Below are 14,373 nucleotides of genomic sequence, written 5' to 3' on the forward strand. Positions count from 1 at the left end.
CCTCCCCGCACCTGATCCAGCCCTGCTCCCTCCTTATTTGCGCCTCTCGGGGATAAAGGTTGTGTACAAACTGTGTATTTTCCATGTCCTTGGCACCAAGAGGTGCTCCGTAGGCAGTGCATCCAAATCCCACCTGGCTGCTGCCTCCCACGCCTCCGCTCCCTGCCCATCCTGCTCATACCCCGCTGTCCTGGCTGGGCAAAGAGCACGTTTCCAGGCTGGCCGGGTGTTGTGTTCCTTCGAGGGAGGAGGGGAATTGGGAAGGTTCAGTTTAGGATCCGAAGGATTTATTTCCAAGCAGGCATCGGAGATGCAAAGTGAGTTTTCAGGCTTGGTAGCAGAGTGGGGAGTCGGGGTAAAAAAAAAAAAAAAAAAAAAAAAAAAAAGGAGATTCTTGAATTGAAAAGTGGGCTCGGAGGGAGACGTGTTCTTTCAAACACATCAAAACTGGCCGTTTTTAATGCTGGTGATGGATTACTTAATATTCTTTCCCGAAGCCCCGTTCCAGGCGATGGGATGCCCCTGCAGGACAGGGGCTGCCCGGCTCGGGCACAGGGGCTCCTGAGCTGCCGCGGCATTGCCTGCTCCGCACCCACTGGCGCCTGCCTTAGTTTCCCTTTCCCTGCCTGCGCCCCCCAGAGCTCAGCCGTGAGGTTTGGGGAGCCCTGGCTGCCTCACCTCATCCCTCCCGGGGTGGTTAATGCGGGGGAGGGCCCTGGAGCAGGGGCTTTCTCTCTGGGCAGATAAATGTGTCTGTGTGTTACCGAAGCGGCAGCAATGGCTGAGCATCGCCGTATGGCTTGATGCTGTTGAGGTGCTTAGCCTAAGCTCCGTCTAATCCTCTTTCATCCAGCAATCGGGCTAGTGATCGCGCAAGAACAGGTTTTCTGACACCGGCCTCGGGATCTGGTGGCACATGCTCGTGCTGGAGGGGAGCGCTGCCCAGGGGGGCTGCGTGCTGCTGCCCCCAAACGGAGCCAGAGGCAGGAGGGGAAAGGGAACGAGTTGGAGCCTCTGCGCTGGGCTCTGCACGTGGCCTCTGGATCTCGGGCTTCGGTGTCAGCTCTTGTTTTTGTAACGTTTTACAGCATATGATTTCTTTGCTTGGCCTCTCGTGGAACATAAACCAGATTTTTATAGCCGTGACTTTAGGTTGGATTAAAGGTTTGGTGTCTTTTTTTCTTTTCTTTTTTTTTTTTTTTTAGACCATCCTCTGAATCTGATTTTTTCTGCTCCTCTCTGTTACACGCTGCTGGTGCACCCGGGAATCCGCAGCTCATGGGGAGCGTTAGGAGTCGCTGCAGCGCAGGGAGATGCAGGGCTTTGGGTCAGCACTGGGGGGTAACTTGAGGGAGGAAGAGAAAGAAAACTTAAAGCATGTTTTAAATAGTTTGGTTCTTTTCCTGTGCGTTACAACCCCAAAGTCCTCTGGGCATCTCCCCAGCTGCCACTCCTTCCCACGCCCTCGGTTACGTGGGGCCAGGAGCTGCGGGCTCCGGGGGGTGACTGCGGCGCTGGTTTCTGTCCCCCCAGCCCCTTCTCACGCTCTCCCTCCCCTCCTGTCTCGCAGGGCTGAGCGAGGCGCCCCGCTGCTCCGCGCCGGGTCCATGAGCCGGGCAGGACCTTGCCCTTCGCAGCCGGGGCCGCGGCACCCCCACGTCGCTGCGCTGCACGGGAAGCCCCCCCAGCACCCGACACGGAGCCGGAGCCACCGAGGTCTGCTGCCACGGTAGGTCCTGGGGTCGGCCTTCCCCGTGCCCCTTCCAGGAGAAGGGGGTGCTGCAGGGCTTCGCTGCCCCGCCTGCCCCGCACGCATCTCCCCATTGCAGCTTGCGCAGCGGGGGCTCGTATGAAGACCTGCAGAAAAAAAAAAAAGAAAATAAGGCTTTGGAGACTTTATGCACCGAATAATTCAGGTTTCAGTCAACAGAAACCGCTCACGAATTCAGGTTGTATTTAGCAAGCGGTTTTGGCTGGGGAGAAAAAGTGAAACAGTGAAAAGTTTGATTTTGACATTTTCAAAATGAAACCTTTCAGCCATCTGCTTCGAGATGACATTTCATTTTGAAAATTTTCTAGCTTTTTTTTTCTCCCAGTGTGTGGGGGGGAAGCCACCTACAAACAAAATGAAAGCTTCATTTCAGACCAAACAGTGCTTCATTCAGCCCCGGCTTATTACTGGGGCTTTAAAATTTATCCAAGGAAATAATGTATTATCTCCACCGACCTGCGTTACCTTTCTCCGTTTTGGCCACCAAAACTCAAAGAAGGCAAAGAAAACCACAACCAAATGCTGGTTTCCCAGCCCAGACCCTTGGAATACGTGGCTGCTGGGGCTGGAAGCTGGGTTTTGCAGCAGCTCCTGGGGCGGTGGGCAGCACGGGCGCCCGAGCAGCAGGCAGGAGGGTGATGCTGTGCCCACAGAGCAGCGCGGGGAGGCGGCGGCTGCGAAACCCGCGAGGTTGTTTGCTTTGCGCGGGCGTCTGATCCGCGAGGCATGCGCTACGCAGCGGGTTTATTTTTTTTTCTTGAGTGAGAGCGAGCTTGGGAAGAGCCTGCGGTGGCAGAACATGTTGTACCACCGACTTAGGGGATGGCAGAAGAGGCTTTGCGGGAGCTAATTTTAGCTCTGGCGGAAAGCTCCCGCCTGCCAGGCGAGCGCGCCATGCCGAGCCCACCCAGCAGCCAGCATCCTCCTGCCCGTGGCACCCAGCCTCAGGGCCGTGGTGGCCCCACGGTGGCCACGGGGCACCTGAGCGGTGCTGGCCCTGCTGGGCACCACGTCAGGATTGAGCAGCAACAAGGAGGAGCTGATCCGGCTGCACTCCCCAAACCCCATCGCTGTTAGTGCCCGGGAAACCCTCCTACTGTAAAGAAAAAGCCGAGGCTGCCTCATTAGAGACGGAGGCTGCACTTCTCATGTCCTACCCCCTCTCCATCCCCAGCTTATCCCAAATGTGACCCTATTAATGTTGCAGAAGTGCTGCAAGGGAGATGGCTGTGCTAGCGGGGGCTGGCATGGGGCTGTGCTGTGGGGCTGGGCCTGCCCCACGCTGGCTCGTGCCCTTAGGAAGGAGGAGTGAGGAGCTGGATCCTAGCGGAGAGAGCAGGAGAGGCCCCAAACTGTGCCGTAACCCAAACCTGTGCCGCAGGGACGTGTTTGCCACCCGTTTCCTAGCAGGGGCATGCTGCTGGCACCTCCCTGGCTCCTGGCAGCCCGGGCGCACAGGATGCCTGCTCCGGCAGGAGGGCTGAAAATCCCAAAGGACCGGGCAGGTGTCCTGGTCTGTGGTGGGCAGCAGGTGCTCGCCACCCGTCCTTGTGTTTTCCACGTGCTCCTGTCAGCGCCAGCTCCCGGCTGAAGCTTGCTGCTTGCGTCCTGGAGGCAGAACTTGGAGCTGTGCGAGGTCGGAAGGCATCGAGGGCTGTTGTGGATCCGAGCCCAGTGATGGGAGCCAGCGGGGTCAGGGCTGTGCAATCTCACCAGCGGCTCGAACCCAGGGCATGGCAGTGGCGGCTGGGGGGGGAGTTGGGGACAGAGACCACCCTGTGGTTGTGGGGCAGCCCCACAGATGCGGGGCTGTCGTGTGCCGTCCCCCGGGGCTGTAGGGCTGGGTTTATCCCACAGGAATCCCTGCCCTGGGAGGGATGCAGGGGTCTTTCCCCGAGCCCCTGAAACCTGCTGAATCACTAACCTCTGGTCTTGCATTCCCTGTTCCCATCTTCCCTCCCCCCCTCCCCCCGCCCCGTCTTTATCAGTAGCTAATGAAACAGGCAGGGAGAAACCCAATTCGTACAGTAATTAAATTTACTTAGTGGGTATTCAGCTGGAGTAATGAGAAGTTTAATTCAATGATTAGTTTTTTCTTTCATTAATTAAAAATGGAACAACGGTGCAGTTACGGTGGGCTGCATTGATACTCCTGGTGGAAAGCTGCTGATGGAGGAGGAGGAAGGAAGACTTTTTTCATTGTTTTTCCCTATCTTTCCTTAAAAGTCTGCCCCGGATGCTCTCCCCACATACAAATACTTCTGGTGTCCCCTCTCTCAGCTGGCCCCTTTGCCCAGGTGTCCCCAAATCCCCCCGGGGGATGGAGAAGGCTTGCTCAGGGCTCTGGTAGAGAACGGCCGAGCAGCCCCCTCCCCACACTTCATGGGACCCCCCATGCTCCCCACGTACATCTTCTCCCTGGTTTGTCCCCAAAAGAAGCTTTTCAGCCCAAGGGGGGGCTTGAGATGCTGCCTGTGGGTGGGCGATTGAAAAGCAGGTCCCAGCCCACGGGAAGTTTGGGGTGGGAGAGTTGTTTTCCTTCCTAGCTAAACAGATTTGGAGCTATTTAAATACATTAAATTCATAAACATGTTTTTAGGGTTTTTTAAACAACTGATGTGTGATAGCAGGGGAAGAAAAAAAGAAAAATTAATCAAGATGTTTCCCAGTTCTCGGTGCTTTCTCCGGGCTCTGGGGCAATATTAGAACCTCTGCCCAGCCGTGCTTCAAAGGACAGGTTACCTTCCCCGAAGCAGAGCTGCTGGTTTGCTCCTGTTTGTTTTCTTAACGTCAAAGGCTTATTTTGGTAGCTTCTGGGATCACTAAGATCCTCTGTATGAGACTTCATAAGGAAGTGCAGTCGATAACGTGGATAAAACCCAGCGACCGGCGTGCCATTGATTTGTGTTATGGCTGCCGTGTGTGCGGGGGGCTGGCGGGGCAGCAGGGCTGCTCCCCTTCTCCGAGCCCCTCGCCGTCCTCATGGGGACGTGAGGAGGTGTGAGGAGAGCTAGCCAAGGGCTGGGAGCAGGAGCACCTGGGTGGGAAGCCAGCGAGCACTGAGGGCGCTCAGTGCCTCTGGAAATGAGATGTATTTGCTTCCCTTGGCCATCCTGAGTGATAACTGCTTCTGGAGAGCTCACAGGCGGGTGAGAGGTGGCTGCCCAACCCAGCACTGTGTCCCTGTGCCAGGGGGCACAGGGGGTCCTGCAGTGGGGCTGTCCCCCCCCGGCACCCCTCGTGTCTCCCGATGCTCCCCCGGTCACCTGGGGAGGAGGCCCAAGCGCCCAGCAGCGAGGCTGCCTGGCCTCGCGGAGCCACGGTGCTGATTTACAACAGGGCTTTTTTAAGAGGGTTTTTGCGTGCCTGTGTTTCTTAAGAGATCCCTGCAAATGATTCCCAAGTGCTCTGGCCCAAATCTGTCCCGGTAGCTGTCAGCGGATCGATGCTCTGCTAAGTACAGGTCTGCTCTATTTCCATGGGAAAATGGCTTCTATTAAGCAGTTCATTTTGGTCCTTTCAGAAGCAGGTCCACTACATTTTGGTAGTCGTGTGTTCCTGTCCTCTGCAGCCTGATTTATAGCTCTTAAATACCAGCTCAGGTGAAGATTAAGTTCAGCTGAGCTCCCTTTTGGGAGGGAGAGGGGAAAAGTATTCACAGCTTTCTAATTTCTCTCCCACTTGCCTCTATCAGACACCAGGTTTAAAGCCCTAATTGCGATATCATTTCCCCCACAGTGCATGAGCGGGAGGCAGAGGAGCGGCCAAAGCCCAGCGCGCCCCTGGCACCTGATCCCCCCGCGTCCTGCCTTCATCTGACCCGGGTAGGTGACACGCGAGCTCGGTCGCTGACGTATCGCAGTGTGTGTGATGCTCACACGCCGTGGTCGTGCTGGGACCGGTTCTGGTCGGGTTGCTGTTGCTGTAAGCACGGTAGAAATGCCTTCGCTCCCCGTGCAGCCCAGGGCTGCTGCCCAGTCCTCCTGGGCCAGCCCTACCCACGTGCCTGGAGCAGGTAGACGTCTGAGCCATCGTGCTGGCGCAGGAGAGGATTTTACCGTGGAGGAGGAAGGTATTTAACGTGTTTTAGGCAGTTCTTTGCAAATGGCACTGTTGAGAAAAGAGGGCTTTTGTCACTCAGCTGCATAGGTGGGTTGCTCCTGCTCGGATTGCGTGGCGAGGGGCAAATGTTTGCACGGAGTAAATCATCACAGATGGCCGCGTGCTGCAGCCTGGGGATTTGGGGCAGAAATAGCTTCATCCTCCAGGAGAGGGCAAGCGAGAGGGCCGGCGAGAGGCGGCGTTTCCTGAGATGTCTCTATTACTGTCACCCAGCGCCGTGCGCTCGCCTCAGCCTCCTTGCGGCTCCCTCACCGGGACAGTCAAAAGAGACAGGAGCAGGTTCCAGCTTGTACTGTACATCCACATCCTCAGCTGAAATCTGTGAGCTGTCAGCTTGATGCAAGCACTGCGTGAGACGGCAAACATCAGAGCTGACTGGGCTCAGGCAATTTCCCAGGATGTCAGTCCTCAGGAGAGAACAAAAGGATCTCGGTGAAGAGCGGGATTCGGTTTCCTAATGAAACAAACAAGAGAAAATTAGGATGATTTGAGCATCTTATACACCAGAGCTGGGGGGAGGAATTGTTCAGATTAGGTATTGTCCAAAGTGGAATGGGATGGCGGGGTGTGCTGTGGCCTGTCCCCTAGGTGCCACCAGCAGGGATCACTTGGGGGTGCCCAGGAGGCAGCATCCTGCCCCCATCTCAGGTCTGGAGAAAGGGGGAGCAAAACAGCGAGGCAGAACTGGCTCTCATACCCAAAGGCATGCACCTCGATACCAACTTCCCCTTTACGTCACGTCCTTTGCTCAAAGCAAACAGCAGGCTGCACGGGATCAACCTGATGCATGCAGGAGAGGGACCTGCGTCCTCCTCTTGCCTCGCCTTTTTGGGGAAGGGGGCTGGCAGGTGGATGTTAGTGCCTCTGAAGGGAGGTGCTTCCAGCCGCCTGTTGCCATTGCCCCTGTACAGCAAGGCCAAGTGATGTGTGAGCACGAGAGGAGACCCCAAAAGGGCTGATGGGTACCAGAGACCAGCCAGGCAATGGCAGGGGGGATTTATTCCATATGTTCTGTATTTAGATGGAGGCAGAGGCGTCTATTCATAGCACTCCTCTATCAGAACAAAATGCCAGCAGGAAATGGCCAGGCTGGTTTAAGTCCTCCCTGGAAAAAACAGCGCTGAGCACCATGTGGTTCTGGCTTAAATTTGGGTGGTTTCTTCCAGAGTGCCATTTGCAAAAGTTGAAGATTTTTTTTTTTTTTGCTAAGAATAGTATTTAGAAAAACAGGTGTTTGTGTGTTTTCCTGATGCCTCTTCTTCTGAGAAAAGAAAAACAGTTCCTGCCTTGGAAATGGGGGATGACGGAGGGTTATGTGGTCTGTTTCTTAGCCTGATCTCTGCTCTTTGGTGCAGGAATGGGGCAATCGGGTGCCCCCAGGCCCTGTTCCCCAGCCTGGCACGGCTCTGAGGCAGGCCTGAACCTGAGTGGGTTTTTAATGCATGAGGTTTATTGTTTAAACTGAACAAATCTTTGAACCTGTGTGGTTTCAGAGGGATGCTTCTCTTCCTCCCTGAATGTGTGTGCTGTAAATGCTTCAAAAAAATCCTCCCTCTCCTCTCCATTGTTGCTACTTCTGATACAGGAACAAACTTGGAATGGCTCAGGTTTTCTGTTAAGTTAGTGTCACGGATGTGTCTCAGATTTTCATGTTTTAAAGCAAGTTTTGAGCATCAGGATTATGAGAAAAGCCTATAATTGTAAGGATGGGCACCCCAGGCTCCCCGCCTCATGCTGCAGTGAGCCAGAAACCCGTTTAAGGGCGGTCAGGGGAGGAGGATGGGGGCTGTAGGGGTGCAGGAGGAGGGAAGAAAGAGATGGGAAGGGCTGAGCGGCAGCACCTGGCACGGCAGAGCTGCTGGCGGGGAGGGCAGGATGGTGCTGGGTGCCTTACAGCCCCTGCAGCCCGGGGAGCAGGATGGAGCTGGGCTTCACTTCGTTTGATCTCCTTCTATGACCAAGTGACGCGCTTGGTGGATGAGGGAAAGGCTGTGGACGTGGTCTACCTTGACCTCAGTAAGGCTTTTGACACCGTTCCCCACAACATTCTCCTCGAGAAACTGGCTGCTCGGGGCTTGGACTGGCGTACGCTTCGCTGGGTTAGAAACTGGCTGGATGGCCGGGCCCAGAGAGTTGTGGTGAATGGAGTCAAATCTGGTTGGAGGCCGGTCACTAGTGGAGTCCCCCAGGGCTCGGTACTGGGGCCGGTCCTCTTTAATATCTTTATTGATGATCTGGATGAGGGCGTCCAGTGCACCCTCAGTAAGTTTGCAGATGACACCAAGCTAAGTGCGTGTGTCGATCTGCTCGAGGGCAGGAAGGCTCTGCAGGAGGATCTGGATAGGCTGGAGCGATGGGCTGGGGTCAACTGCATGAAGTTCAACAAGGCCAAGTGCCGGGTCCTGCACCTGGGCTGCAACAACCCCAAGCAGAGCTACAGGCTGGGAGATGAGTGGCTGGAAAGCTGCCTGGCCGAGAAGGACCTGGGAGTATTGGTGGATAGTCGGCTGAATATGAGCCAGCAGTGTGCTCAGGTGGCCAAGAAGGCCAACGGCATCCTGGCCTGTATAAGAAGCAGTGTGGCCAGCAGGTCGAGGGAAGTGATTGTGCCCCTGTACTCAGCTCTGGTGAGGCCGCACCTCGAGTACTGTGTTCAGTTTTGGGCCCCTCGCTACAGGAAGGACATGGACGTGCTCGAGCGAGTCCAGAGAAGGGCGACCAAGCTGGTGAGGGGTCTGGAGAACAAGTCTTATGAGGAGCGGCTGAGGGAGCTGGGCTTGTTCAGCCTGGAGAAGAGGAGGCTCAGGGGAGACCTCATCGCTCTCTACAGTTACCTGAAAGGAGGCTGTAGAGAGGTGGGGGTTGGTCTATTCTCCCATGTGCCTGGTGACAGGACAAGGGGGAATGGGCTAAAGTTGCGACAGGGGAGTTTTAGGTTGGATGTTAGGAAGTACTTCTTTACCGAAAGGGTTATTAAGCATTGGAACGGGCTGCCCAGGGAAGTGGTGGAGTCACCATCCCTGGAGGTCTTTAAAAGACGTTTAGATGTAGAGCTTAGGGATATGGTTTAGTGGAGTACTTAGTGTTAGGTCGGAGGTTGGACTCGATGATCTTGAGGTCTCTTCCAACCTAGAGAAATCTGTGAATCTGTGAATCTGTTTCCCAACCTGCATCCTCTTGCAGAGGGGCTTCAGCCCGGCTCCCAGGGCTCGTATGGGCAGGGGGTGAGCCTGGGAGCGCGGGCAGAGCCCCGTGTAGCTGGCTGTCCCCAGGCAGCTCTGCTCCTCTGCCCCAGCAGCACCAAGAAAGCCCCCACCTGAGTTGCTTTTCCACACCTTACCTCCTTTCCTTGTTTTTTTGGGTCTGTGCTCTGATCCTTTCTGCTTAATTACACCCCAAAAGGCGGGACGGGGGGGAGAAGGGTTTTAAGAGATTTTTTTTTTTTTTAAATAATTACCTCCCATGAAATATTCAGGACAGGCTGGCTTCTTGAAAACTGGCATAATTATCCCTGCAAGGCTTTTTTGCACTTCTCCGGGTCTCGTTGCGTTGGGAGGGAGGCAGCAGAAGTTTCCTCGTCAGCATGGGCTGGGGCTGGGCTGGCTTGCTGCTGTAGTGGGAGGCTGCTGATGTACTGGAGTTTGGGGAGGGGTGCTTTGGGGTCAGTGGGTTGGCTTCTTCCCATAAATGCTTGCCAGGGATGGACTGGGAACTTGGAAGGGAAACAGAGGTGGCTTCAGTGGCATATTAGGGTGTAATATGTGTGTTCCATATACAGGAGAAACGCCCCTCGTGCACTGGGATGTGCTCCAGAGGTGCTGGAGCCCCACTGCACCTCTCCATCCCTGCGTCAGCCCTGGGGAGACATCGGTGGGCCATGGGGAGCGCATCCCCCTGCCCCTGCTAGACGTGATCCCAAATTAGCATCCCATTCACCTGCTCGTTGCCGCGTTAGCTCTGCGAGGCTAATAGGGCTTAAAAAAAAAAAGTCTCTTGTCACTGAAATCAGCAGCTCTGACTCAGAACATGAGGAGGGAGCGGACGTGCTGAATAAGGGAACCCTGCTGCTCAAAGAGCTTGCCTGGCAGCGCCCGCGCCGGGGGAGGCTTGCCCCAGGGTTGGGGTCAGGGCTCGTATGGGGCCCCCCCGTTCCCGTTTTGATGGCTAACTGCTGGTGGGGAGGGCGAAGCGTGAGCAGCGAAGCCAGCCGAAGCGAGGAGTGTTCCTGTGCCGTGTTCCACAATTAATCACGGCCACCCACGTCGCACCTTCCCCCTCCCCGAAATCCTCCCTCGCCTGGTGCCGGAGGGGGGAAGGGAGGCAGCTCGGGTTTTATGAATTAATCAAAGACAATGCCTGCTTTTGAGAGCTGCTGATTTAGAGAGCCCATTGCAGGCGTGTGTGCGGTGTGATTTCTTAGCCGAGCACGGCTCTGGACGAGCGTGCCAAGAGGAGCGGTTCCAGCTCCCGGCCGCATCCTGGGGAGACGGGCTGAGTGGTCTTTTCATCTACGAATAAAACAACCAGGAACAAAGAAGGCAATAATATTGACTTTCATCATTGATATTCCCATTTATCTCAGCAATAATTAGCAGTTCTAGCGCTGGGAGGGCACAGCTCATAATCTCCCCGTTCCAGGGGAGGTTGTTAATGTCGGCACCGGGAACAGGCGGCCGTAAAGCGCTGGGCGAGCGGGGCGGAGGGCTGGGCACAGCGTGCCGCGGCACGTGGGCACTGTGAGGAGCAGTAAGATGCCTTGCTGGGGAGGGTGGAGAGGTGCCCTGGGCAGGAGCAGCGATCCCTCTGTGCACCCAGCTGGGGCTCTCAGGGTCCCCTGGCTGCCTCCTGTGCAGCCAGAGCGAGCCCCCCCTGGGAGGGGAGGCAGGGCTGGTGCTTCATCATTGCAGCCTGGGGGCGGTGGGCGAAGCACCTTCCCCGGGGCATGACGTGGCTCCGAGCTGTGCCAGCAGCCCTGCCTTTGGCACCCGCACGCCGGGCGCGGGGGGGAAAGCGGGGCGCGAGTGCTTGCGTCTGTCCCCATCCGCCCCCAGGGTGCCTGCGCCGCTCCTGCACGGTGCTCCTGCAGCATCCCCGGCGCTTGCTGCTTGCTGCTGCCTCCTTAGGCGTTCCCTGTCCTCTCTTAAAAACCCCTCGTAGGGCTGCCTGCAGTACCTCACCCTGTACCCGTTTTGGGGATGAAAGGCAGGGGAAGCGAGACGCTGAGGTTTCGGCACTGCTACCCCTGCCTGTCCCACGTCACTGTGAAAGCTTTGGCACCCGCCTGCTCCGCGCAGCATCCTGACGCGGTCTGGAGGTCCATTTCCTGCATCTATTTTTTATCGTCCCGCTAAGTGCACGTCCCGACCCCGCCTGCGAGGGCTGGTTTTCCTGTACGCAGCGTCCCCGAGCGGGATCGATCCCGTAGGAACCGCTGTCACAGCAGCCGCGGGGACCGGCGCATGCAAATGCAGGGCTGTGTTTTTATTAGGATTTAAATGCGTTTAAGGCTGGTTAGAGTGACAATGCGAGTTGAGCCAGGAGGGGCTTATAAAACTGGTATGAGAGTTCGTACATCATATGGTGAGCACGCCAAGCCCCGTGGCTCCAGGATTCGGAGGAGAGGAGGGTGCCGTGATGGAGCTGTGCTCGTGCGCGTGGCCGTCCCAGCGCTGTGACACCAGGGGACCCCCGCGGTGGGGACAAGTTCCTCCGCCTCGTCCCCTGCCAAGGGTGGAAATGAAGCTCGAGCTATAGGCTTGGGGTGTGTGTGCCTCGCCTCGGCGTTGTGCTTTTGATCTCTGAAGGGTATAGCTGGGTATCTGAATGGGAAGCACACGGCTGTACTGAAAGCCCAGGCAAAATGCCTTCTGTGCCTCCCCGCGTGTTTATTTGCCTAAGAGAGTGTTTTGCTGGAGAAACACGGGAAGGAGCTCGAGGGAGAGGCGGCGAAGGCGGGGGTGAGAGCGCTGGGAACTTGCAGTACAATTTCAGGACACTTAAGAGCTTCTTATCGTCAGCGCTGAGACAGCGACATCAGAGGCAGCTCAGGCAATTGTCTGAGACAAATTGCTTCGCTTGATGTGTGTGTTGGGACCGCACTGGTTAAGTCTCCAGGTGAGGTACGTACAAAGCCCAAGAGGAATAGAGGAATACGTTCATATGTGCGTCCACACCCGTCTCTGTCCCTCTCAGAAGTTATCTCCCATCGATGGCCTTGCAGGCATGGAGCAGTCACCGCCGGTGCCGTGCTCGCAGCAGTCGGGCAGCATCTCTGCAGAACCCGGTCTCGTACCTGAGCGGAGCTGGTGGTGGTTGCTGCAGGGGGGAACATCTCCCCTCCTCCCCGGAAACAAAGGTTTGGCTCGCTTCAGGAGGTGCAGAGGGAAGAAGGACCCTCTGCTCACGAGTACCGTGCTGCTGTCCCCGGAGGGGGAACACTGGTGGCGCTGCCCACGGGAGAGGTGGAGGCAGAGATGTGACAGCAGCTCGGCTGTTTCATCCTCCTCGGGGGGGAGATGGCAAGCCAGGGACGCGCCTGCTAAAAAGGCCTGCTGGTGGCATTTGGGCGATGCTGGGGAAGAGGCAATTGCTTTGCTTTCCCACCCCGTGCACCCCAAACAGCTTGGTGCCCTGCTTTGGGCAGCAACAGGGGCACGGGAGGAGGGCAGCAGGATGGCGGCGGCCGGGCAAGGTCGCATGGCGCATCCAGCAGCCGGATCAAAGGGACCTCAGCTGGTGACATCTGCCAGAAAGCCTTTAATGCCTCGCCCTGGAGCAGGGAGATTTACTCCAGGGACTCATTTCCCTTCCCCATCACAAAAAGCTGCGTCAACTTGACATTCAAGAAACTTTATTTAATACCTTTTTATTCATTTAACAGTTTAGCTAATTGCAGTGCTTTTTTTGTTATATTTGTGTGCTTTTTTGGATTCATTCCGACGTTGCTGTCGAATACTCTTTACTCTGTAAAATCAGCTCATTTTGGATTTATTACCTGCTCTCCAGGAGGATGGGGAAGGAGGAGGGTGCCCTGGCTGTGCGCATGTGCCACAGCTTTTGGGAGCTCCGGTGACGCCGCCCGGCCCAAGCAGATCCGGACACGATGTTCCATAGGCTGCTGCCGCTTGTTCTTGCGGCAACGGGGGCTGTTCCTGACAAAAGCGCATCTACAGCAGCCCTGCAAGTTTGCAGACCTGCCTGCGTTTTGCTGAGTTGTTCGTTTGGGACAGAAAAATGGAAAAAACAGAAAATGTCCAAGGGTTTCACTTAGCTTTTTTCCTCTGTGATGTTAATTGTCATTTTCTTTTACAGAGGAAATTTCGGTTGTAAAGTTCCTTGACTTTTGACTTAAAGAAATGGGAAAATCCTTAGAAATATCCAGATTTAAAGTGGAATGTTATTGCCCTTCTCTGCCTTTTAGATTCACTGGCACTTAAAGGAAAACGCTTTCTTCTGTTAAGCTAATTCTTACCCAATTGTCAAAAACACGGAAAAAAAAATAATTGCAATAATAATAATTATGCTAACAGCAATGTGCTTTCAGAGCCTTGCCTCTCACCGCAGCTAATTGCGCTCCTTCGCGCCTCCTGCTCTGCGCCCCGACTGTCTGCTCTTCACTTGACCTTGCCCCGGGAGCAGCGGGTCCCCATGCGGCCCCAAAACGGAGCCGCCCGGCCCCATTACGCACTGGGACCGTGCAGGCATGTCGGAGCTGCCCCTGGGAAGGGTTAGCCAGCAAGGTGAGGGTGGCTTTGGTTTTCTGAGGGTGGCAAGCTTCGAGGCTTGCCTGCACCTGCCTCCAGCAGCTTGGGGCTGGGGAGCAATAGGGCATCCGTGCTCCCCAACTCCGGGAGCTGCTCCAGACTGTGCTGTCGGGTCATGTGGCGTGCTCTGAGCGCATCTTGCCCACCAGGAGCAGGTGGCACCCCGGTGCCAAGGCCAGGAGCAGGCTGCAGCCTTCCTGTCCCCCGCCCGCTGCCATCCAGGCTGGCTCTGCGCGCCAGCAAGGAGCGGAGCTGGGGAAAAGATGTCAGGAGCTGTTATAGCATGTGAGCGAGCTGAGATAAAGGGATCCATTTTCATCCTCCTGCCTGTCTGCTTCAGTCAAAATACAACGCCGCAGCTAGCAGCGCCGTGTGTCATCCCAGACCACAGCCGCCTAATGCACGGGCTGCCGCGGTCGGCGCTCCATCTCTCCGGACCGCAGCTGTCCCGAGCCTCTACCGCAGCCCCTGGGGCTGCTTCACCCCAGCCCCGGTGCCCACAGCGAGCCCTGCTGTGAATCGTGGCTCCTGCTGAGCTCCTCTGGGGCTCCTGCAGAGCTGGAGCTCCCTCGGGGCTCTGCAGCTCCTGGGCTGCAAAGCGCAGCCCTGCCTGGCGCGTCTGTGAGCGGGGGGAGCGGCTCTGCCGTCTCCCAGCCCCTGTTTTTCTTTCTTTCCCCAAAACGGCACCGTGAGGGGCAGGCTGCTGTGCTTGGTGAG

The 14,373-nt window shown here is 56.3% G+C and overlaps 1 protein-coding gene across 3 annotated transcripts in view; it reads left to right on the top strand.

Annotated features, from left to right (window-relative positions):
- LINGO1 (leucine rich repeat and Ig domain containing 1) overlaps positions 1-14,373 on the top strand; it is a 128,632-nt gene that overhangs the window by 75,864 nt on the left and 38,395 nt on the right. For 2 of the 3 annotated variants that reach the window (XM_067004080.1, XM_048081434.2), the window contains one exon: positions 5,510-5,595. In XM_067004080.1, the coding sequence (XP_066860181.1) occupies positions 5,510-5,595 (86 nt within the window). Of the gene's footprint in view, positions 1-1,570; positions 1,730-5,509; positions 5,596-14,373 lie in introns of all 3 variants that reach the window. The other variant, XM_013194144.3, reaches the window with a different exon arrangement.

Source organism: Anser cygnoides, chromosome 11 (genome assembly GCF_040182565.1).
Source record: "Anser cygnoides isolate HZ-2024a breed goose chromosome 11, Taihu_goose_T2T_genome, whole genome shotgun sequence".
NCBI lineage: Eukaryota > Metazoa > Chordata > Aves > Anseriformes > Anatidae > Anser > Anser cygnoides.